This window comes from Carassius auratus, unplaced genomic scaffold, assembly GCF_003368295.1.
Source record: "Carassius auratus strain Wakin unplaced genomic scaffold, ASM336829v1 scaf_tig00011917, whole genome shotgun sequence".
In the NCBI taxonomy this organism is placed as follows: Eukaryota; Metazoa; Chordata; class Actinopteri; order Cypriniformes; family Cyprinidae; genus Carassius; species Carassius auratus.
Genome location: NW_020524252.1, coordinates 13,006 through 37,352, shown reverse-complemented (window position 1 = coordinate 37,352; position 24,347 = coordinate 13,006). Strand labels below are relative to the sequence as shown.

At 35.1% G+C, this 24,347-nt stretch overlaps 1 protein-coding gene across 4 annotated transcripts; it reads left to right on the top strand.

The window, feature by feature from the left end:
* Positions 1-9,058: 9,058 nt before the first annotated feature.
* On the top strand, positions 9,059-22,987 carry LOC113073320 (homeobox-containing protein 1-like). Of its 4 annotated transcripts, none has more exons than XM_026246220.1 (10): positions 9,059-9,202; positions 12,829-13,341; positions 14,372-14,457; positions 18,492-18,602; positions 19,098-19,251; positions 19,423-19,505; positions 19,622-19,717; positions 21,630-21,721; positions 21,821-21,904; positions 22,242-22,987. In XM_026246220.1, the coding sequence occupies exons 2-10, from the start codon at positions 12,830-12,832 to the stop codon at positions 22,383-22,385; spliced, it is 1,362 nt and encodes a 453-aa protein (XP_026102005.1). In that variant the 5' UTR covers positions 9,059-9,202; position 12,829; the 3' UTR covers positions 22,386-22,987. The 4 variants fall into 4 exon arrangements, with proteins under 4 accessions (XP_026102005.1, XP_026102004.1, XP_026102003.1 ...); XM_026246219.1 differs by having other exon boundaries at positions 21,627-21,721; XM_026246218.1 differs by having other exon boundaries at positions 21,612-21,721.
* The last annotated feature ends 1,360 nt before the right edge of the window (positions 22,988-24,347 follow it).

Genomic DNA, 24,347 nt, shown 5'->3' with positions numbered 1-24,347 from the left:
TCTGAATCAACGGAGTCGCGAACAGGCTCCGAAGTGCCGGTCTGAATCAACCGAGTCACGAACATGCTCCGAAGTGCCGATCTAAATAAACCGAGTCGCTAACATGCTCCGAAGTGCCGATCTGAATCAACCGAGTCGCGAACAGGCTCCGAAGTGCCGATCTGAAAACTTCGACCAAAGAATGTAAAAAATAACTCAATTTTTCTAATAACTCTACAACTCTATGAAAGACTCAGATCACGCATCTAAAAATAAATCGCTATAGTAAAAGAGAAATAAGAGGAGTGGAGTTTCCTACCTTCTGCTGTGTTTGTTCCTCACGCGCGTCTGACGCTCCGCAGGCGTCTCTGCCCCTCATACGCGCATTTACAGCGCTAAATTAACCATCTTTGCTAATTATTATACATTTACGTCATTGTCAGCTTCAGGTACTTCATTTATTATTGTTTAATGAACTGTTTGAAACAAAAAAAGGTTGTATTTCAGTAATAATTCAAAATTATCAAAATAAAATATATAAAATAATGTTTTATATTTTAATATCCTTTAAAATATAATTTATTTCTGTGATGTGCAGCTGTATTTTCAGCATCATTCCTCCAGTCTTCAGTGTCACATGATCTTTAGAAATCATGAAAATATGATGATTTATTATTAGAACTATTAATAGGTGTGCCACCAAATATTATTTTGGAATCTGCGATACTTTTTTAAGGATTCTTCGATGTATCTTTTTTTTTTTAAGAACAGCGTTTATTCAAAATATAAATCTCTTCCAATAATATTAATCTTTGATATCACTTCTTATCAATTTAACACATCCTGAATAAAAGATTCTAAAATCTAATAAAGAATACAATTTCTTATAAAAAAAGGATAAAAATTTACTGACCCCAAACTATTGAACTGTAGTGAATATTGTTAGAAAAGTCTTCTATTTTAAATAAATGCTCTTCTTTTTAATTTTTTTATCAAAGAATCCTGAAAGAAGCATCACAGTTTCAGCAGCACAACTCTGATAATAAATCATCATATTATTCTGATTTCTGAAGATCGTGTGACGCTGAAGACTGGAGGAATGATGCTGAAAATATCAGAAATAAAATAGATTTTAATGTATATTAAAATAAAAATAATGTTGTTTTACTTCATAATAATATTTCACTTTTTTCTGTATTTTTGATCAAATAAATGCAGTTTTGATTTGTAAACTCCAGTAAGAAAAAAAAACATAAAAAATAATTCTGATCCCAAACTCTGACTTACACACTAATCTCCGCAATAATAAAGATGTTAAATACTCATCTGAGGAGAAAACTATGTTGCATCATAATGAAAGGATGTGTGACGTACACTTTTCTGTAAACTGAGCCAAACATTTTTTTCACTGATTTAGGAGTAAGAATATTTACCGTATTGCGCAAGTTAGTTCATACTTAGATATAATTTTATATGCAATATTACCTTTTCTTTTCATCATCATATTTAAGAGTTCATGATAATTAATGTTCAACTTTATTTCTCAGTTGATTAATCCATCCACAATTCATAAAACACAACACATGCAACTGAGGTACAAGAAGTATTGACATCCAAAAGTCATTGAAATAATTTAAAAATCACATCGACAGGTTTAAAAAAAGCCTCAGGTCAAATATTCATTTATCACACATTAACTGTTTGACAAACACTTCCTGCTCCGAAGTCCCGTTCTGAATCAACCGAGTCGCGAACAGGCTCCGAAGTGCCGATCTGAATCAACCGAGTCGCTAACAGGCTCCGAAGTGCCGATCTGAATCAACGGAGTCGCGAACAGGCTCCGAAGTGCCGATCTGAATCAACCGAGTCGCTAACAGGCTCCGAAGTGCCGATCTGAATCAACCGAGTCGCTAACAGGCTCCGAAGTGCCGATCTGAAAACTTCGACCAAAGAATGTAAAAAATAACTCAATTTTTCTAATAACTCTACAACTCTATGAAAGACTCAGATCACGCATCTAAAAATAAATCGCTATAGTTAAAGAGAAATAAGAGGAGTGGAGTTTCCTACCTTCTGCTGTGTTTGTTCCTCACGCGCGTCTGACGCTCCGCAGGCGTCTCCGCCCCTCATACGCGCATTTACAGCGCTAAATTAACCATCTTTGCTAATTATTATACATTTACGTCATTGTCAGCTTCAGGATCTTCATTTATTATTGTTTAATGAACTGTTTGAAACAAAAAAAGCTTGTATTTCAGTAATAATTCAAAATTATCAAAATAAAATATATAAAATAATGTTTTATATTTTAATATCCTTTAAAATATAATTTATTTCTGTGAAATAAAAAAAGAAAGGATAAAAATTTACTGACCCCAAACTATTGAACTGTAGTGAATATTGTTAGAAAAGTCTTCTATTTTAAATAAATGCTCTTCTTTTTAACTTTTTTATCAAAGAATCCTGAAAGAAGCATCACAGTTTCAGCAGCACAACTCTGATAATAAATCATCATATTATTCTGATTTCTGAAGATCGTGTGACGCTGAAGACTGGAGGAATGATGCTGAAAATCTCAGAAATAAAATAGATTTTAATGTATATTAAAATAAAAATAATGTTGTTTTACTTCATAATAATATTTCACTTTTTTTCTGTATTTTTGATCAAATAAATGCAGTTTTGATTTGTAAACTCCAGTAAGAAAAAAAAACATAAAAAATAATTCTGATCCCAAACTCTGACTTACACACTAATCTCCGCAATAATAAAGATGTTAAATACTCATCTGAGGAGAAAACTATGTTGCATCATAATGAAAGGATGTGTGACGTACACTTTTCTGTAAACTGAGCCAAACATTTCTTTCACTGATTTAGGAGTAAGAATATTTACTGTATTGCGCAAGTTAGTTCATACTTAGATATAATTTTATATGCAATATTACCTTTTCTTTTAATCATCATATTTAAGAGTTCATGATAATTAATGTTCAACTTTATTTCTCAGTTGATTAATCCATCCACAATTCATAAAACACAACACATGCAACTGAGGTACAAGAAGTATTGACATCCAAAAGTCATTGAAATAATTTAAAAATCACATCGACAGGTTTAAAAAAAGCCTCAGGTCAAATATTCATTTATCACACATTAACTGTTTGACAAACACTTCCTGCTCCGAAGTCCCGTTCTGAATCAACCGAGTTGCGAACAGGCTCCGAAGTGCCGATCTGAATCAACGGAGTCGCGAACAGGCTCCGAAGTGCCGATCTGAATCAACCGAGTCGCTAACAGGCTCCGAAGTGCCGATCTGAATCAACGGAGTCGCGAACAGGCTCCGAAGTGCCGATCTGAATCAACCGAGTCACGAAAATGCTCCGAAGTGCCGATCTAAATAAACCGAGTCGCTAACAGGCTCCGAAGTGCCGATCTGAATCAACGGAGTCGCGAACAGGCTCCGAAGTGCCGATCTGAATCAACGGAGTCGCGAACAGGCTCCGAAGTGCCGATCTGAATAAACCGAGTCGCTAACAGGCTCCGAAGTGCCGATCTGAAAACTTCGACCAAAGAATGTAAAAAATAACTCAATTTTTCTAATAACTCTATAACTCTATGAAAGACTCAGATCACGCATCTAAAAATAAATCGCTATAGTAAAAGAGAAATAAGAGGAGTGGAGTTTCCTACCTTCTGCTGTGTTTGTTCCTCACGCGCGTCTGACGCTCTGCAGGCGTCTCCGCCCCTCATACGCGCATTTACAGCGCTAAATTAACCATCTTTGCTAATTATTATACATTTACGTCATTGTCAGCTTCAGGTACTTCATTTATTATTGTTTAATGAACTGTTTGAAACAAAAAAAGGTTGTATTTCAGTAATAATTCAAAATTATCAAAATAAAATATATAAAATAATGTTTTATATTTTAATATCCTTTAAAATATAATTTATTTCTGTGATGTGCAGCTGTATTTTCAGCATCATTCCTCCAGTCTTCAGTGTCACATGATCTTTAGAAATCATGAAAATATGATGATTTATTATTAGAACTATTAATAGGTGTGCCACCAAATATTATTTTGGAATCTGCGATACTTTTTTAAGGATTCTTCGATGTATCTTTTTTTTAAAAAAAACAGCGTTTATTCAAAATATAAATCTCTTCCAATAATATTAATCTTTGATATCACTTCTTATCAATTTAACACATCCTGAATAAAAGATTCTAAAATCTAATAAAGAATACAATTTCTTATAAAAAAAAGAAAGGATAAAAATTTACTGACCCCAAACTATTGAACTGTAGTGAATATTGTTAGAAAAGTCTTCTATTTTAAATAAATGCTCTTCTTTTTAACTTTTTTATCAAAGAATCCTGAAAGAAGCATCACAGTTTCAGCAGCACAACTCTGATAATAAATCATCATATTATTCTGATTTCTGAAGATCGTGTGACGCTGAAGACTGGAGGAATGATGCTGAAAATCTCAGAAATAAAATAGATTTTAATGTATATTAAAATAAAAATAATGTTGTTTTACTTCATAATAATATTTCACTTTTTTAATGTATTTTTGATCAAAGAAAATGCAGTTTTGATTTGTAAACTCCAGTAAGAAAAAAAAAACATAAAAAATAATTCTGATCCCAAACTCTGACTTACACACTAATCTCCGCAATAATAAAGATGTTAAATACTCATCTGAGGAGAAAACTATGTTGCATCATAATGAAAGGATGTGTGACGTACACTTTTCTGTAAACTGAGCCAAAAATATTTTCACTGATTTAGGGTACAGTAAGAATATTTACTGTATTGCGCAAGTTAGTTCATACTTAGATATAATTTTATATGCAATATTACCTTTTCTTTTCATCATCATATTTAAGAGTTCATGATAATTAATGTTAAAACTTTATTTCTCAGTTGATTAATCCATCCACAATTCATAAAACACAACACATGCATGCAACTGAGGTACAAAAAGTATTGACATCCAAAAGTCATTGAAATAATTTAAAAATCACATCGACAGGTTTAAAAAAAGCCTCAGGTCTAATATTCATTTATCACACATTAACTGTTTGACAAACACTTCCTGCTCCGAAGTCCCGTTCTGAATCAACCGAGTCGCGAACAGGCTCCGAAGTGCCGATCTGAATCAACGGAGTTGCGAACAGGCTCCGAAGTTCCGGTCTGAATCAACCGAGTCACGAACATGCTCCGAAGTGCCGATCTAAATAAACCGAGTCGCTAACATGCTCCGAAGTGCCGATCTGAATCAACCGAGTCGCGAACAGGCTCCGAAGTGCCGATCTGAAAACTTCGACCAAAGAATGTAAAAAATAACTCAATTTTTCTAATAACTCTACAACTCTATGAAAGACTCAGATCACGCATCTAAAAATAAATCGCTATAGTAAAAGAGAAATAAGAGGAGTGGAGTTTCCTACCTTCTGCTGTGTTTGTTCCTCACGCGTGTCTGACGCTCCGCAGGTGTCTCCGCCCCTCATACGCGCATTTACAGCGCTAAATTAACCATCTTTGCTAATTATTATACATTTACGTCATTGTCAGCTTCAGGTACTTCATTTATTATTGTTTAATGAACTGTTTGAAACAAAAAAAGGTTGTATTTCAGTAATAATTCAAAATTATCAAAATAAAATATATAAAATAATGTTTTATATTTTAATATCCTTTAAAATATAATTTATTTCTGTGATGTGCAGCTGTATTTTCAGCATCATTCCTCCAGTCTTCAGTGTCACATGATCTTTAGAAATCATGAAAATATGATGATTTATTATTAGAACTATTAATAGGTGTGCCACCAAATATTATTTTGGAATCTGCGATACTTTTTTAAGGATTCTTCGATGTATCTTTTTTTTTTTAAGAACAGCGTTTATTCAAAATATAAATCTCTTCCAATAATATTAATCTTTGATATCACTTCTTATCAATTTAACACATCCTGAATAAAAGATTATAAAATCTAATAAAGAATACAATTTCTTATAAAAAAAAGGATAAAAATTTACTGACCCCAAACTATTGAACTGTAGTGAATATTGTTAGAAAAGTCTTCTATTTTAAATAAATGCTCTTCTTTTTAATTTTTTTATCAAAGAATCCTGAAAGAAGCATCACAGTTTCAGCAGCACAACTCTGATAATAAATCATCATATTATTCTGATTTCTGAAGATCGTGTGACGCTGAAGACTGGAGGAATGATGCTGAAAATCTCAGAAATAAAATAGATTTTAATGTATATTAAAATAAAAATAATGTTGTTTTACTTCATAATAATATTTCACTTTTTTTCTGTATTTTTGATCAAATAAATGCAGTTTTGATTTGTAAACTCCAGTAAGAAAAAAAAACATAAAAAATAATTCTGATCCCAAACTCTGACTTACACACTATCTCCGCAATAATAAAGATGTTAAATACTCATCTGAGGAGAAAACTATGTTGCATCATAATGAAAGGATGTGTGACGTACACTTTTCTGTAAACTGAGCCAAACATTTTTTTCACTGATTTAGGAGTAAGAATATTTACCGTATTGCGCAAGTTAGTTCATACTTAGATATAATTTTATATGCAATATTACCTTTTCTTTTCATCATCATATTTAAGAGTTCATGATAATTAATGTTCAACTTTATTTCTCAGTTAATCCATCCACAATTCATAAAACACAACACATGCAACTGAGGTACAAGAAGTATTGACATCCAAAAGTCATTGAAATAATTTAAAAATCACATCGACAGGTTTAAAAAAAGCCTCAGGTCAAATATTCATTTATCACACATTAACTGTTTGACAAACACTTCCTGCTCCGAAGTCCCGTTCTGAATCAACCGAGTCGCGAACAGGCTCCGAAGTGCCGATCTGAATCAACCGAGTCGCTAACAGGCTTCCGAGGTGCCGATCTGAATCAACGGAGTCGCGAACAGGCTCCGAAGTGCCGATCTGAATCAACCGAGTCGCGAACAGGCTCCGAAGTGCCGATCTGAATCAACCGAGTCGCGAACAGGCTCCGAAGTGCCGATCTGAAAACTTCGACCAAAGAATGTAAAAAATAACTCAATTTTTCTAATAACTCTACAACTCTATGAAAGACTCAGATCACGCATCTAAAAATAAATCGCTATAGTTAAAGAGAAATAAGAGGAGTGGAGTTTCCTACCTTCTGCTGTGTTTGTTCCTCACGCGCGTCTGACGCTCCGCAGGCGTCTCCGCCCCTCATACGCGCATTTACAGCGCTAAATTAACCATCTTTGCTAATTATTATACATTTACGTCATTGTCAGCTTCAGGTACTTCATTTATTATTGTTTAATGAACTGTTTGAAACAAAAAAAGGTTGTATTTCAGTAATAATTCAAAATTATCAAAATAAAATATATAAAATAATGTTTTATATTTTAATATCCTTTAAAATATAATTTATTTCTGTGATGTGCTGCTGTATTTTCAGCATCATTCCTCCAGTCTTCAGTGTCACATGATCTTTAGAAATCATGAAAATATGATGATTTATTATTAGAACTATTAATAGGTGTGCCACCAAATATTATTTTGGAATCTCCGATACTTTTTTAAGGATTCTTCGATGTATAATTTTTTTTTTAAGAACAGCGTTTATTCAAAATATAAACCTCTTCCAATAATATTAATCTTTGATATCGCTTCTTATCCATTTAACACATCCTGAATAAAAGATTCTAAAATCTAATAAAGAATACAATTTCTTATAAAAAAAAAAGAAAGGATAAAAATTTACTGACCCCAAACTATTGAACTGTAGTGAATATTGTTAGAAAAGTCTTCTATTTTAAATAAATGCTCTTCTTTTTAACTTTTTTATCAAAGAATCCTGAAAGAAGCATCACAGTTTCAGCAGCACAACTCTGATAATAAATCATCATATTATTCTGATTTCTGAAGATCGTGTGACGCTGAAGACTGGAGGAATGATGCTGAAAATCTCAGAAATAAAATAGATTTTAATGTATATTAAAATAAAAATAATGTTGTTTTACTTCATAATAATATTTCACTTTTTTTCTGTATTTTTGATCAAATAAATGCAGTTTTGATTTGTAAACTCCAGTAAGAAAAAAAAACATAAAAAATAATTCTGATCCCAAACTCTGACTTACACACTAATCTCCGCAATAATAAAGATGTTAAATACTCATCTGAGGAGAAAACTATGTTGCATCATAATGAAAGGATGTGTGACGTACACAAAAATATTTTCACTGATTTAGGGTACAGTAAGAATATTTACTGTATTGCGCAAGTTAGTTCATACTTAGATATAATTTTATATGCAATATTACCTTTTCTTTTCATCATCATATTTAAGAGTTCATGATAATTAATGTTCAACTTTATTTCTCAGTTGATTAATCCATCCACAATTCATAAAACACAACACATGCGTGGCATTGAAACATTCCTGCATATTATTTCATTTTACAGAAATATAATATGTAGATTAAATGTGTGGCAAGGACACAGAAGACTCCTTCATCAGATACAGAGCTCATCTGGACAGAGATTCATTGTCATTTGTTTGACCATCCATTTATAGTTAACAGTGTAAAACAGCGCACTCTACCTGCTGCTTTAACAAATGACACACAAAAAGGTCATGATTGGTATTTTGGGGTTATTAAATACAGTACAGACCAAAAGTTTGGACACACCTTCTCATTCAAAGAGTTTTCTTTATTTTCATGCCTATGAAAATTGTAGAGTCACACTATATACTATATAATTCCATATGTGTTAATTCATAGTGTTGATGCCTTCAGTGTGACTACAATTTTCATAGTCATGAAAATAAAGAAAACTCTTTGAATGAGAAGGTGTGTCCAAACTTTTGGTCTGTACTGTAAATAGATCATAGGATTCGCGCTCAGATTCAGATGTCTGAATAATGATTCGTGATCTTACAAATTTTCAAACCCGTCTCACAATCGCTATCTAGACGCGTTGGAACTACATTTCCCGAGTCATGGAAAGCGTGCGTCATGACGTCAACGCGTCTGCTGTCAGTCAGACAAAGACGGTCAGTCAGTCAATCAGGGCGAGTCTTCTTCACAACATCACATAAAATATCATCTTCGTCGTCTGACAGAGCGCATTAAATGATCTGCTGCACTGAGATTTTGTGTATTTTCCCGATTCCAGGTAAGAAACGTGATTTTGGCCCTGAGGAAAGTCAGTTTTGTGCTGGTTCGTGCTAAGCTAACTAGCCGCCTGGATAATTCAGCTCGTTTTGTTTATCTTTGTAAAACTCGCTTCGTGATTGAACTTTTAATCGACATATGCATCTAGTTTAAATCTATACACGTCTAGATAGTTTATACAGTAATAAAATTGCCAGTTAATGAGTTATGTAGACAGTTTTTCTAGTTTGAAACTGCTGAACCCATGTATTTATTTGTGCATATTATTCATATTTACTAATAAACAGTCATGTGAATAACTTGTTGATATTTATTTTTGCATATGTGCTGTTAATTTTAAGCCCTTTTGGTGTTTTTTTTTTTTTTTTTTTGCAAAGGTCAGGACACAGATTAACTTATTTTTGTTTATATAGGTTGAAAACCCCAATGTATCTCATTGGAATTGTTATTTAATAAGTGTTTTATAAGTGTATTATATGTATGTTTATGTTTCGTATGCACGCAGGCGGTCTTTTTCTAACGCTGGATGCTGTTAGTTTTTATATGCACAAAGATGATGGGCGTATATCTGTGTTTTTTATCGTTATCATATGACATGCATTTAGAAAATATTCAGATTTTAATTCCAGTCTGGGCTTTGACCGGTCGACTGAAGACCTTCAGATGCAATGCACATGAAGTTAAATGAAAGTGCTTTGCTAATGATCCTCATTGATCACGAGTTTGCATGCTTGAATTTTGCTTTCATAACTTGAGATTCCAGTATCTGTCTGAGGATGTGAGGAGCGTTTAAATGCATAGAAAAAAAAGAAAAAAAAAGATTTATTTCCTCTTGGGATACATCTTTTTTTTTTATGCACGCTCCTATTTATAAAAGCTTGTTGCAGCACCTAAGCATGTAAGCTGTTAAAATGCATCTTGTTCTTCAGTGTATATTAACTTGTGGTCTTTTACATGTTGCAGGGTTTAAAGGTTTAATGTACACATTCATGTCATAAAACCTGTGCCAGACCACAACTCTAATCATTATTTACACAAAGTTTGCTATAGCATGTACTAATATTCGTTGTAAATCTTAGAAACATGGATAACATTGTAAAAATGACCAAATAATGAAAAAAAAAACCCAGACATATTTTCCATCCTGCCTAATTCAGTCTAATTTTGTTTTCCAAAATGCCCACGTCTACATAACCAGTGCTTATTAAATGAAAAGAAGAAAGGTGCATGGATTCTCATGTGGATTGTTATTATTTAAAGCTTTCAGTGAACTCGTCTGATGTGTCTGGATGCAGTCAGATGAGCTGATGCACGTGTGCATGCAGTCTCTGCAGCTGTGCCCTCATAAAGATCCCTGCAGTGTACGCCTGCAGTATTTAATGCCACATGATCACTAATGCAGCAGGGTTTATGGGTGAGATCCTCTGTGCATGATGTCAGAGAAGGATCGCATGCATGACAAAAGAGCTTCTTCATGACGAGGACAGCGTTTTGTATCTTTCATCGCACACACAATTTCTGCTTCAGTCAAAGCCTCACAGTGATATATTTTTAGAAACCCACAGCGCTCCTATCACAGACTTTTATAAGGATCATCTGAGATTTAAGTGGAAGCAATTTAGCTGTACAAGAGCCCACTGAGCCCTTTTTTAAGGTGTAATGTTAGCGGTTAACTTGTATAAATATATTAGCTGAAAACTCCAAACCAGTGAGGGATTTCACAGCAAACCAGTTGTGTTACTGGGATGGTTAAGTTAGAAGATTGATTGCCACAAGGTCTCTGGGTTGCCAGTCTTTCTCATTCATTTTTGCTGCAACACAAAGATGAAAACCAACGATTCTTAGTATTCAAGCATCACTAGTAATATTATTGCTCATATTCCCAAGCTGCAGTTCAAGTGAGTTAACATGGTTAAAATGTAACCTGGTAGGCTAGTCATCTATTACTGCCTGGTATTAATATGACTAACCATTAGCTTAATATCAAACTCATGTGCTCTAGATTCGAAGGTTAAACAAAGCATGCTCTGTATTTGCATTTTGCGCTTTAATCTGGAGTTACATAAACTCCCATCAGTCATTGGGTGGTATGGTTTCCTTGACAACAACGACAGTAATTGCTCATGGTTTTTAATGAAAGGCGTCTTGGATAAACAGAATTTTAAGTAGGTCAGATGAATCCTGCTTTTATCATCATAACTCGACTGCCATGAGATGGCGGCCCACTTGAAATTATGATAATTCATTGTTGTTTGGTCTTGACATGTTGGAGTGAATTCTGGGAGTATTTCTTTCCTTCTATTCTTATAGAATGTGTTCGAAAGCTGTGCACAGTAAGGAAATGTACAACCTGTATCCCACAATGCAATGCGCTCAACCTTCTGTTTACAATCTGACACACAGTTCCAGACTAAAAACAAACGACTGTTAAACTGAGCTGTTAACTTAGTGGAAGCTCTGAAGAGTTCAGTGAGCGAGTCATTGGATTGATTCAAACCGTAGAAACATTAACTAATGCATCCCAGAGTCGCTTCTTATTGAGGAGAACCAGTCTTAAAAAAATGGAAGTGTTTGTTGTTGCATTGCACTGACTTAAACTCTAAAGATTTAATTGAAGAATGACTCATGGCTATTAGATGTTAAAGATTGATTTATACTTAAATATGCTTATATTTACCATAAAGTTACACATTTTATATAATAACAACAAACCCTGGGATTAATAAATCAAAAGCTTTGTTTGTTTGTTTTTTTGCACTTATTATAAACTTTATTAATTTAAAAAAATATATTAATTCATATAAAATTATTATAAAATAAAAAAAAATTTATAACAACATTTTTCCTTTTTTAATTTTATTTTATGAACAAACTTGAAACGACGTCTATTATTCATACTTTCTTGACTATGCTTTAAAATTTTTGTTATTTACTGCTTGTTGCACAATACGAGGCATGAGTTATTTCATGGCAATTTAATATCAAGTGTAAACCTGAGTTGAAATGTTGCATAATGTTTGAAATATGTATCGGTGCATATTGTTGTTGTACTTTCTTTTTTAAATTGTAGGGAGTACACAGTACTGCACGCTAACTTTCTGTTTCTTTCTTTCTTTTACTAGTGACTGACCAATATGACAGATGTTTTTACATGTATTTTTTTATTGAAAAATTAAAAATCATTTAATAGTAATTATTATTTTATAGATGTATTTTTTAAACAAGTTTGTGGACCGTTTAGTTACATTCTTGAGCCTAAATTCAATTCAACTTTTTGATTAACTGTTTGTTCAGAATGCTTGAAGTTTTAAGGATTTATTTAACTACTGGATGACAAATTTTTGTGTATTTTTAATTTTTTTTAACTGTATACCATTCACCTAGTCATTCAGCATTTTGAGGTAACGTGTCAAAAATGTTGCATGTTAATGTTCAAAATATCTGTTGCATCATTTCTTGTTATTAGACAGTATTCAGTATGTAGGCCTTCTGCACGGTATGAAAACCTTCAGTTCTGGATGAAGCATCTGTTTATTTCTTCTGTCAGCATTCATGAACGCTCTCCTGTAACAGCCGTTGATGCACATGTGTTTGTTTGTGTGTGTGTGTTTGTGTGTGTGCTGTCAGAATGTCTCACTTCACAGATGAGCCACGCTTCACCATCGAACAGATCGACCTGCTCCAGAGACTGCGGCGTACAGGTATGACCAAACCTGAGATCGTGCACGCGCTGGACACCCTGGAGCGACTCGACCGCGAGCACGGGGACAAATACAGCCGGCGCGGCCCGTCGGACTCCAACGCCACCACCTCAAGCACTACACCCACCTCAAATAGCACTAGCAACTCCGCTACGTTGACCTCCTCCACCACTTCCACAGCAACGCAAACACAGTTCCACGGTAATTTATCGCCGTCGCACAACAACAGCTACGCCACGTCTCCACCCGCAGTCTTACCCTCGCCCGTCTCTCTGGTCGCCACGGCACAGAACGGGCGGGACGCTTTGGCGATGACACCCAATGGGAGATTGTCGCCCAGCCATTACCCAGTGAACAGTGCGGCAGCGGTGAGGTCGTACGGGCTGGACGGGTCAGAGGAGGACCTGGATATAGATGACAAGGTGGAGGAGCTCATGAGGTCAGTCTCTCAGGGTTCTTATAGTTTACTACAACTAATATAATAAACACCTTTAGAAAATCTGCATTACTTGAAATATAAATACTGACATAAAAAATATATAATGAAAAATATAAACAAAGTGTATAATATAAAATAAATTTAATAAGTATAGAAAAAAATTATAAAATAAAAAATATATTACAAAATTTCAGCTAGTTGTCAAAGAAACATTTATCTTTTTCATTTAGTATAACTTGATTACTTGTTACTTTATTTACAAGAAAAAAAAACTAATTAAAACCTATATAAAGATTAAAAGAAACAATAACTAAGATAATAATTGGATGCCACGCAGTCTTGCAAAAATGTAGTAATGTAGTATATTAACATAAAAAAATAAAAAGTTGAACACTGTTGTACTTTCTTTGTAATGATTGCAGGTTTGTTTTGTTTTACTATTGGTTGACCAGTATTTATTTAAAAATAGTGCATGCATATTTTTAGATTTCTTATTTGTATTTTTATAATAATAATATTTTTGTATTTATTCTTTCTATTTTTCGAATTATATTTGTAATCTCAGCCTTGAGATGAATTAACGGACCAAAAAAAAAAAAATATTTTCAAAACATTTCAAATTTTCCCATATTTTAACTTGATGTAATTAAAACTACAACTGAAAATAAAAATGAATAAAAAACTTTATGGATATAAAGAAAAAGAAAAGTCTCAAAACATTTCTTATTTTCCTGTATTTTAACTTAATGTAATAACTAAAACTGCAACCGAAGACAAACATTTATAAACAACTATACAAACGAAAAAAACTACCATGAAATGAAAACGGAAAATCAAAGCAGATTCAAACTCACTCTAAACCTGTCCTGAATTTAGCGCTGTTGATGTGTGAGTGTGTTTACCAGGTGTAAGCAGGGTCTTTCTGCTCTGAGACATTCTGCGAGGAGATTGATAACTGAATCTTCACAGACATCATGTTGTTGTGGTGTTGAATTGCAGCGGTCATGTTTGCGTCCTGTGATGTGTGCAGGAGAGACAGCACCCTGGTGAAGGAGGAAATCAAAGCCTTTTTGGGCAACAGACGCATCTCACAGGCCGTGGTGGCTCAGGTCACAGGTCAGTCCGTCATTACCAGAGATGTATAAAGTACTAGAGAACCATACTTGAGTAAAAGTACAAGTGCTCTATCAAAAAAGTGACTTGAGTAGAAGTAGAAGTGCTCTTTAAGCACCACACTTAAGTAGAAGTACTAAAGTATTAAACATTTTTTGTACTTAAGTATTGCAAGTAGTCTATTTTAAAATTTACTACTCAAGTACTGAAAGTAAAAGTATTGTGTTATGTAGCTATTAAAGAAAATAGTCAAAAGTTGGAACATATTGTTTTTACTATTTCAAATGATTAACCTAAAGGACAATAACAATTCCTTTGACTGTAACTTCTTGTAAACAAAAAATGGTTACTAGGGTTAGTTAGCCCAATTTGCAAAATGATGTCATTAATAACTTACCCTCATGTTGTTTCAAACCGGTAAGACATCAGAGGGTCATTTAGAATTTTTTGAAGCATCGACAATACATTTTGGTCCAAAAATAGCAAAAACTACGACTTTATTCAGCATTGTCTTCTCTTCCGTGTCTGTTGTAAGACAGTTAAAAACAAAGCAGTTTGTGATATCCGGTTCGCGAACGAATCATTCGATGTAACCAGATCTTTTTGAAACAGTCCACCAAATCGAACAGAATCGTTTTAAACGGTTCGCGTCTCCAATACGCATTAATCCACAGATGAATTAAGCTGTTAACTTGTTTAATGTGTCTGACACTCCCCCTGAGTTAAAACAAACCAATAACCCGGAGTAAATCATTGACTCAAACAGTACTCTGACTGAACTGCTGTGAAGAGAGAACTGAAGATGAACACCGAGCCGAGCCAGATAATGACTCGTTCACGAGTCAAGAACCGTTTCTGTCAGACGCGTCCGATTCGTGAACCGAGGAGCTGATGATACTGCGCATGTGTGATTTAGCGTACACACAGAGCGTCTGGAACCGAACTGATTCTTCTGGTGATTGATTCTGAACTGATTCTGTGTTAATGTTATGAGCCCATGTGCAGTCAACGCCAATGACGCCATTGCATCGAGCGCAAAATAATCAGTGAACTGTTTTCTTCAACTGGTTTATTGAATCGAACTGTCAGAAAGAACTAACGTTACTGGTCATCCGAAAACCGATGCAACCGGTTCTTGACTCGTGAACGAGTCATTATCTGGCTCGGCTCGGTGTTCATCTCTCTCTTCACAGCAGTTCAGTCAGCACGCGCAGTCTCGCTTGATTCCCTCAATGATGTGCCAGCTTCATCAAACCTGCCATCTACAGTTCTGGCAGTGGTTTGTAATGGAATGATTCGTAACATTATTATAATTGTAACGAGTAACGATGCAGCACAAAAAAAAATATCGGAGTAAAAGTATTAAACTCAGCGAAAATATGTACCGAAGTAAAAGTGGAAGTAGGAGAAAAAAATAATACTCTAGAGTAAAGTACAGATACCACCTTTTAGTACTTAAGTACAGTAGTGAAGTAGTTCTACTTCGTTACTATACATCTCTGGTCATTACCCCAATCCGTAAAACATCGATCAATCAATCATCCGCAATCAGAAAAGTACTTACAATAGAAGTCTATGAGGCAAGACATTGTACTTTAATAAAATACACAGTGCATGAAAGATGCCTAGTGCAGATGTGGGGCAATTACTGCGTTTCATATTGGCACGTGTTTTTAAGTCTTGCCAATTAATGGCTGAGTGACTGATACATGATGCAAAAATACATACTTAGTTTTTCAGGGTTGCGTCTGTTACTAGAGCGGCAGTGAAGGTTAATTTCAATATTTACTAATACATTTTTACATTTTAAAGTTTTATCTGTTAACATGAGTTAATGAACTAACATGAATGATCAAGTTGTAAATAATGTAATCATATTTAGATATTTATTTAATTAAAAAAAATATGGTAAATTTTCATGGCTAAGTACTGAATCCATTAATTTGCATACATTTTCAGAACAGAAATCTGAATATTAGATAAAGCCAGGTACTTTTTCGGATATATTATAGTCAAAGGTTATTACATAGGGAATGTTTTTATCACTACATAAATCGGATAATACAACGGCCATAAAAAACAACAACAACAACAATAAAAAACATCACCATGTTTTTTTAAATAAAATGTCACACACACAAATACATATATATATCAATCAAATGATATATTAAAGGGGGGGTGATATGCTCGTTTTCGCTCAATATCCTGTTAATCTTGAGTACCTACAGAGTAGTACTGCATCCTGCATAACTCCAAAAAGTCTTTAGTTTTATTATATTCATAAGAGAAAGATAGTCTGTACCGATTTTCCCCGGAAAAACACGAGTGGCTGGAGGCGTGACGTGTGGGCGGAGCTAAAGAATCACGAGCGCCAGTAGGCTTTTGCCAGTGCGTCTGGAAGCTGTGACATTACCGTGAGGACAAAACCAACCAAAACAAACCATGGCTAACAGTCAGATTCAGCATATATTTATGATCCAGAATCAGATCCAGAGGCTGAAATTTAACAAGAGCAGCATCAGCAACGACGTCTCTATGTGGTATGTACTGAAACTGTATATATTTGCTTAGCGGTTTTGGAAAATGACTAAGTTCCACTTTATGTCGTCTTTTTTTTTTTTTTTTTTTTTTAAGCTGTACATGTGGAAAGTGCAGTTTGATGACAACATCGCATGTTGTTTACTTGATGTTCTTACGCGCCGATAGCTAAGTTAACAACACAGAGATATTTGAAGCAGTTTTACTCACCGCCTGCGGTTCCAACACACGATCGTGACCCTTTTTCGTTGGGATTGCATTATCCTTAAGAAATAAACGATGTGCAAACCCGGCGTCAAAGCATCTTCAAAATGCAGGGAACAAACACAAACACTTGCACAACTCCGTTGATGCTCTGTAGAAATAAACTCCATCCACTGGTCCCTTAATGCTGTTTCTCTTTTGGTAATCTGTGCAGGGTTGTCTTGCCCTGGCAACCAAAAACACACTTCTTTTGTGACATTTCGCGACGCTCTCGCTCTGATCAGTGAAGTCTGTTGTGCTCTCAGTGCTCTGCTATACGGGAGCGCGCGCTCTTCCGGCAGACGTGCCTTAGGACCCATATAAGGAAATTCCGCTCCATCTAACGTCACACAGAGCCATACTCGAAAAAAACTTTCCGAAACTTGTGACAAACCGGAAGGAGTATTTTTGGAACAGAAATAATCCTTCAAACGTACAACTTAATTTTTGAAACTTTGCCCATGTTTAGCATGGGAATCCAACTCTTTAACAGTGTAAAAAAACTCAGTATGCATGAAATAGCATTTCACCCCCCCTTTAACAAACCCCTCAGAATATAATTATGAACAAAATGGTGAAATCTGGTGAAAGTGATACTGAGCAGGGGAAAAAATGATTTAGAGAAAACATATTGTTGAGAACGTATTGTAATGTATGCGTGTTGAGAAAACGTATTGTAATTGAAAATTACAGACTTAAATACATAATGTGTAATAAAATACATGTCTTTGTTTTCTTTCCTCTAGTCTGAAAGAAGACATGTAAGCAAAACAAATCAAAATCTCAAAAATTGACCAGTGTCTCAAAAAATATAAAATATTGCATTTAGTTTTTTTTGCCTTAAGTGAACATAAAGTAAAAATTAGATGCATGTCAAATATGTTGGATCTGTGCGTTAGGTCTTAAAGTGACAGCAGCCTAATATACCTGCTGCGATCTGTGTTGTAAATGTCAAATCAAACAACAACAGACAGAGAAAACTGCTCGACTGAACGACTTTTATATCTTCAGTATTAATCTAAAGTGAAGACTGCAGTGTTACATGTCCTGTCTTTAATAATGTCCTGCAGTGTGATTGAATCATTTACTGAACCACAGGTAGTTCATCTGTCAAGAATAAACTTTTGCATTTACACAAGAGTCAAAATGTCTCGAGAGCATGTCACAGATGCGGTTTTGAAACTGGAATGTCAATTTGACTCGGACCAGTGCATGCGTTTGTTGTTGATTTGTTTTGTGTTTGTGTGCGTCAGGCATCAGTCAGAGCAGAATCTCTCACTGGCTTCTCCAGCAGGGCTCAGATCTCAGCGAACAGAAGAAACGAGCTTTCTATCGCTGGTACCAGCTGGAGAAGACAACGCCAGGTTAACCAACTTTGCTTGTTTTACTGTAGGTTGATAAATGTCCAAAGATGAGGTCGAAACCAGTTGCAGATCACTGCCAATCAAACGTTTTATAATCTCACATTTCTAGTTCTTTTGAACTTTCTATTCATCCTGAAAAACAATGCATCATTTCTACACAAAATATGATGCAGCACAACTGTAATAAGAAATCAGACATGTTTCTTGAGCAGCAAATCAACATATTAGAATGATTTCTGAAGGATCATGTGACACTGAAGACTGGAGGAATGATGCTGGAAATTCAGCTGCGTATCACAGCAATAAATTACATTTTACTATATATTCCCATTGAAAACAGCTATTTTAAATTGCAGTAATATTTCACAATATTACCGTAGTTTTATTGCATTTTTAATTAAATAAATGTAGCCTCAGTGAGCATAAGAGGCTAAAAACATGAAAGAAAGTAAACTTTTGAACAGTAGTGTGTATATTTTTCATATATATTTTCAGGTGCCACATTAAATATGCGTCCCACCCCTGTATCTCTGGATGAGATGGAGTGGCGTCAGACTCCGCCCCCCATAAGCTCCGCCCCCGGAAGCTTCCGTTTGCGCAGAGGCAGTCGATTCACCTGGAGGAAGGAATGTCTCGCTGTGATGGAGAGGTGAGACGGAGATTACACCCCTTCTGAAAAACTTAAATGTCTGAAACTCATCTCATTTCAAATCAGGAATAAAAAGTTGTCATAAATATGCACTTTTTTTTAGTTCAAATCATACCAGAAGCAAACTAGTCCTGCTAATTGTGCAGTGTTTATTCTTTGTTCACTCCTCAGCTATTTCAGTGATAATCAATATCCAGATGAAGCCAGACGAGAGGAGATCGCAAACGCCTGCAACGCTGTTATTCAGAAACCAGGTAGAAATGCTGGTGTGTCTGAATCTGCACAGTGAGATTTATCTGTTGAACTACAAATAACATGTTGCATTTTTGCAAATGCCTTTGACCTTTAAATCTTGTTTTTTTCCATCTAGGAAAGAAGTTGTCTGACTTGGAAAGAGTCACGTCCTTGAAAGTCTACAATTGGTTTGCCAACCGACGCAAAGAGATCAAGAGGAGGGCCAATATTGGTACTATATTTTAGTTGATTTATACCACTGTTCTTTTTTTGTATCATTGAGATATTGAAAAAGAAAAAAACAGAAAAAAAAAACAGGAGCGACATCATCAGAAGCAGGGCGGGTATGTAACAATAAATGCAAACAAACTTGCAATTTCAAAAACTGCTTGCAGACTTGCACTAACATTTACATGAAATGTTTCAAAACAGCAGCAAAATCTTAGATGAACTGTTGCATAAATGTTTTCCATGATGCTCAAAAAATTGCGTTAAAAAGTTTATATTTAGTTGCTCCAGGTAGCGAACACGCATGTTTCTATGGCTACTAGAGCTTCTGCAAGGCGGGACTTATTCCACCATAACGCACTTTGCAGTTTTTATAATAATATTATGAATGAACCGTCTGGTTGTTATATCTAACATTTTTGCCCAGACTCTGTTCAGAGAGCACAGAGATGATGGCAAATAAGTAAAGCTAACGTCAGCACTAGACGAGCAGTCATTATTATAATCCAAATGTGCAAACGGTCTAAATTATTATGCAAGTCGACTCCAGATACAAAAAATGTTAAACTGCAAAGTCACATTTGTCATTGGTCACAGTGACAGCAAGTTGATTATTGAAGCTGGAATAATGAGTGGATTAAGCATTTCGAATAACGTGCTTATCGATTGTGAATAGAAAAACGATGCACCATTCCTGCGTCCGTGCTTGCGCCCGCTAGCACCTCATGTTTGCGGCTGAATGCACTTATCATAATTGATGGATGGACATCAATGACCATGAAAAGACATCAGCAATCCAGCGCAGAGAAAAGAAAACAAAAGACGGTTAAAAAAAAAAAAGGCATAAAGTTGGCTTGACGTTGGGTGTACAATATTTGCAAATTTAGGGACCGTCTCTAAAGTTGAATGAAATATTGGTATACACTTTTCTAACATCAGTAGCATTTGACAATGACTTTACAGTCATAAAAACAACGGTAAACTGTTCATATTAAAGTAAATTGTAAATCATTTGTTAAAGTTATAAACGAAGAGCATGCATCACTTCAGGCACATTCATAATCCTTTGAAATGTTTTTGGCTGTTGACGTTAAAATGTTTTAAATGTCAGAAATAATTTCACCACCACCATGTTCCCTTACAAAAATTAGACATGCTTTAACACTAATAACACCAAAAATCAGGTTTCTTGTAGCCATGGTGACCACAAATTAACCATGGTCTTGTTTCTTCAATTAATAATTTACAAAAAAAGTATAAAGATCTTTTTTTTTTTTTTGGTTATAAAGACAGACCTAAGCCATCAATAGCCTTTAAAATGACTTAAAATGCATTATACAAAAAACAATGAGGCAATAATGATTGGTTAATAATAACACTGTTAAAATAGATAATGTAGGCAAATACAAAATAAACAATTTATGTACATGTTATTACAAATGCCTGCAAAGGGAGCCAACTCCTTAATTCTCTTTTGCATGATTTCTGAATGCTTGAGACTATAAAATCAATTAGACAACTGGATTAATAAAGTTATATCCATAAGTAGCTCTCAAGAGCTACAATTGTAATTTGTAAACAATATATATATATTTTTTATGTACTTAAAAGTTCTGTTTTTACCCATATAGTAGGTTTTTTTTTTCATCATAATATTTGAGGAAGGGGGCACAACAATACAATCCTGCTAGGGCACCCATTTGATCAAAGACAGGTACAAGCTATTGTTAATAGCAATTTTGCTATTAACATATATAGTCAATGACTTTATCTTGATGAGGAAACATTTTCAAAATCAGTCAGGATTTTATTGGTTTGGTTTCTAGTAGTAAATCATTTGCTATTTTTCATTTGTTGTGGTAGTGGGTTTTTAAAGAGTTTCAGATGTTTCATGACAGGGTCTTTTTTCCAAGAAGCCACAATCTTGGAGAGTCACGGGATCGAGGTGCAGAGTCCCGGAGGACACTCCAACAGTGACGACGTCGACACCAACGACTACAACGAGCAGGTGAGAGAATCAAACGATCCCTAGTCTTATTTTTCAGATCTGTTGAACATGGGATGTTTAACACCGCTGCTAGAGCTGATCTCAGTGATTTCATTACAGGGTTGTGACGTTTCCTATTTTGAAAAGAGAGGCATGAACAGACCTTTCGGTTACTACCGTCTGGAGCCCACCTCACCAACACAGGTATCACATGGAAAACAAAAATAAAAAGTACACACACTTTATACATGCAGATAATCCAAGCTCAAGCTGAAGTTATGTGAAAGGGGTTATAAACTGAGAAAACTATTCTCTTGATCTTTTTTAAATCGGTAATTGTACTATAAAAACATAAGTTTCAGAACTCAAAACTTTCTAAAACAAGCTTATATTGAAGCCAAATGTGGAATGAGCCACTTTATGACATAATTCATGTAAGTGGCCTTCAGAGAACAGTACAAAATAATAAAAAAGGCAGTTCACAATCCATTTTTTGTGACTTGATATTAAATGTTTCACTGACTTGAACAGTCTCTTTAAGGATGACACCAGTAATCACGCAGACCACCAGGACCCCATCTCTCTCGCTGTGGAGATGGCAGCTGTCAATCACAGCATCCTCGCCCTGTCCCGCCCGGGAGGCGTGGCCAGTGAAATCAAAACAGAGTCACTGGATGACGACTGAAGAAGACCACGGGACGAAGAGGATCAATGAGTTTGTGTGTGGATGTCTCCAGACGTATTCAATGACCAAATCAACGCTTTGTCTCAAGCTTTTAGAATTGAATATCACCTGCTATCAACACTACTAAACAAGCCCAGAGTCAACGACACACTCTCTCGACACAAGCTGACAGGAAGTGTGACTATGTTCGGCCAACAGATCTTATTTAAGCCTCCTGAACCCTGGCTGACCCAAACCTCGTACCTCATTCCAGTAACTTGTATAATGCTTGGTGTGCTTCCTGTCTGTGTGCTCCAGTGACCCTCAGTTTCACAGATAAGCTAAAGGCGGAGATTTTAAGAGAGAGGAGAGTCTGATAGCAAATTTCTGCTTTGAATCCATGATCTCCTCCATTCCCACGACAGACGTTCTCAGTTAACAGGCTTAATGCCTCTACTTTACTTTTTTGTTCCATATTTCTTTAAACTGCAATTGCGTGAATCTCATGAAAACTGTCAAAAATGTGTCTCAACACAAAATGAAAGAGAGATAAATATATTTTGCATAAATTAAATAGAAAAACAATTTTAAATCGGTAGAGCATTGCGTTATGAAGTGCAAGGTTGGGGGTTCGATTCCCCGGGAACACATGATCGGTAGAAATTGATAGCCTGAATGCACTGTAAGTCGCTTTGGATAAAAGCGTCTGCTAAATGCATAAATTTAAATTTTTTCTTTAAATTGTAAAGCATTTGACTATGCTGACTAGAAAAAGAATCATTAAAAAAAATATTAAACCTTTTTTTTTTTTTTTTTTTTTTTTTACGGAAAATGTGCATTATTGCCATGATGCAAAATATAATTTCTTACTTTGCATTTGGTTTGCGGGAGACATTAAACCAGGATATTTATATAATTTTTTTTTTTTTGTAGAGATTCATTCAATTGCATTACACTGTACTTTAATTTGAATTATGTTCAAATGTGGCGGGGGAGGGTGAAATATAACTGTAGTGAAACTTGAAAGATGTGAGTACATAACCGCCAAAGCGTTTTTCAAAGTTAATCAGCGTTAAAGCTCAAGTCTCCTGGACTCTAAATCAACCTGCAAATTGAGGCTTCAGTGGGCAGACAGCTAGCTTTATTTTAAACCATTAAAGGTGGGGTAAGTGATTTCTGGTAGCCAATGTTGACATTTAAAAATCACCAAAACAAACACACCTCTCCCCCGAAAGGGTCTTGCCCCTATTTTGATAGCTCCGCCCCTCACATACGTGCACACCCCATGCAACGATTACTTCTGAGAAACAAAGCAAAACCAATATTACACCTTGTGTACACCAGATTTTTAGCGAACTCATCATAATCAGTGATGCCGTCTACACTATAGATGTATATAGCCTACATATCTATGGTATACACTGGATGTGACATGACACGACAAATCCCCGACAGAAAACTGCTGCTGCGTTCTATTTATGATGTACTGACACAAATTTCAAATGGTTTTCAATGGTCGCTTTGTCGTGTCCATTCAAAGTCCTTTTAAGATGAGTCATGTCACTCGGCGGCCATCTTTAAAGCCCCTCTCGGGGGTGCAAGTGCAACTCCTATCTCTTTGAATGGGTCAACATTAAATTCTCCAAAAATGTTCACTAAACTTCCTATTACATGTCGTCCCCTTGGAATTATAAGGTTCTATCTGACATTTTTGTCAAAATTGAGTTATTCACATTCTTAATCTGTGACAATTTATTTACATGATGTCTTTTTTATTTTAAGTTGTGTACATTTTGGGATTTTTTATTGAAAAAACAAAAAGGTTCTATCTACAGAAGTCTATGGAACACAAAAACTTTAAAGCTCAATATCTCAAAACTACTCAGAACGCAGATAGAACCTCATAATTCCAAGGGGACGATGTCATATTTGAAATCACCAAAGAAGCCTGACAACAGCTGTAATGGAAAGCGCTCTCTCCTC

What these genes read in the sequence shown, in the direction of transcription:
- LOC113073320 (XM_026246218.1), top strand. Translation starts at nt 12,830, where the DNA reads ATGTCTCACTTCACAGATGAGCCACGCTTCACCATCGAACAGATCGAC. An exon ending in CGTGGTGGCTCAGGTCACAG is followed by an intron (nt 14,458 to 18,491) that starts GTCAGTCCGTCA and finishes TGTGTGCGTCAG; the next exon opens with GCATCAGTCAGAGCAGAATC. An exon ending in CCAACGACTACAACGAGCAG is followed by an intron (nt 21,722 to 21,820) that starts GTGAGAGAATCA and finishes ATTTCATTACAG; the next exon opens with GGTTGTGACGTTTCCTATTT.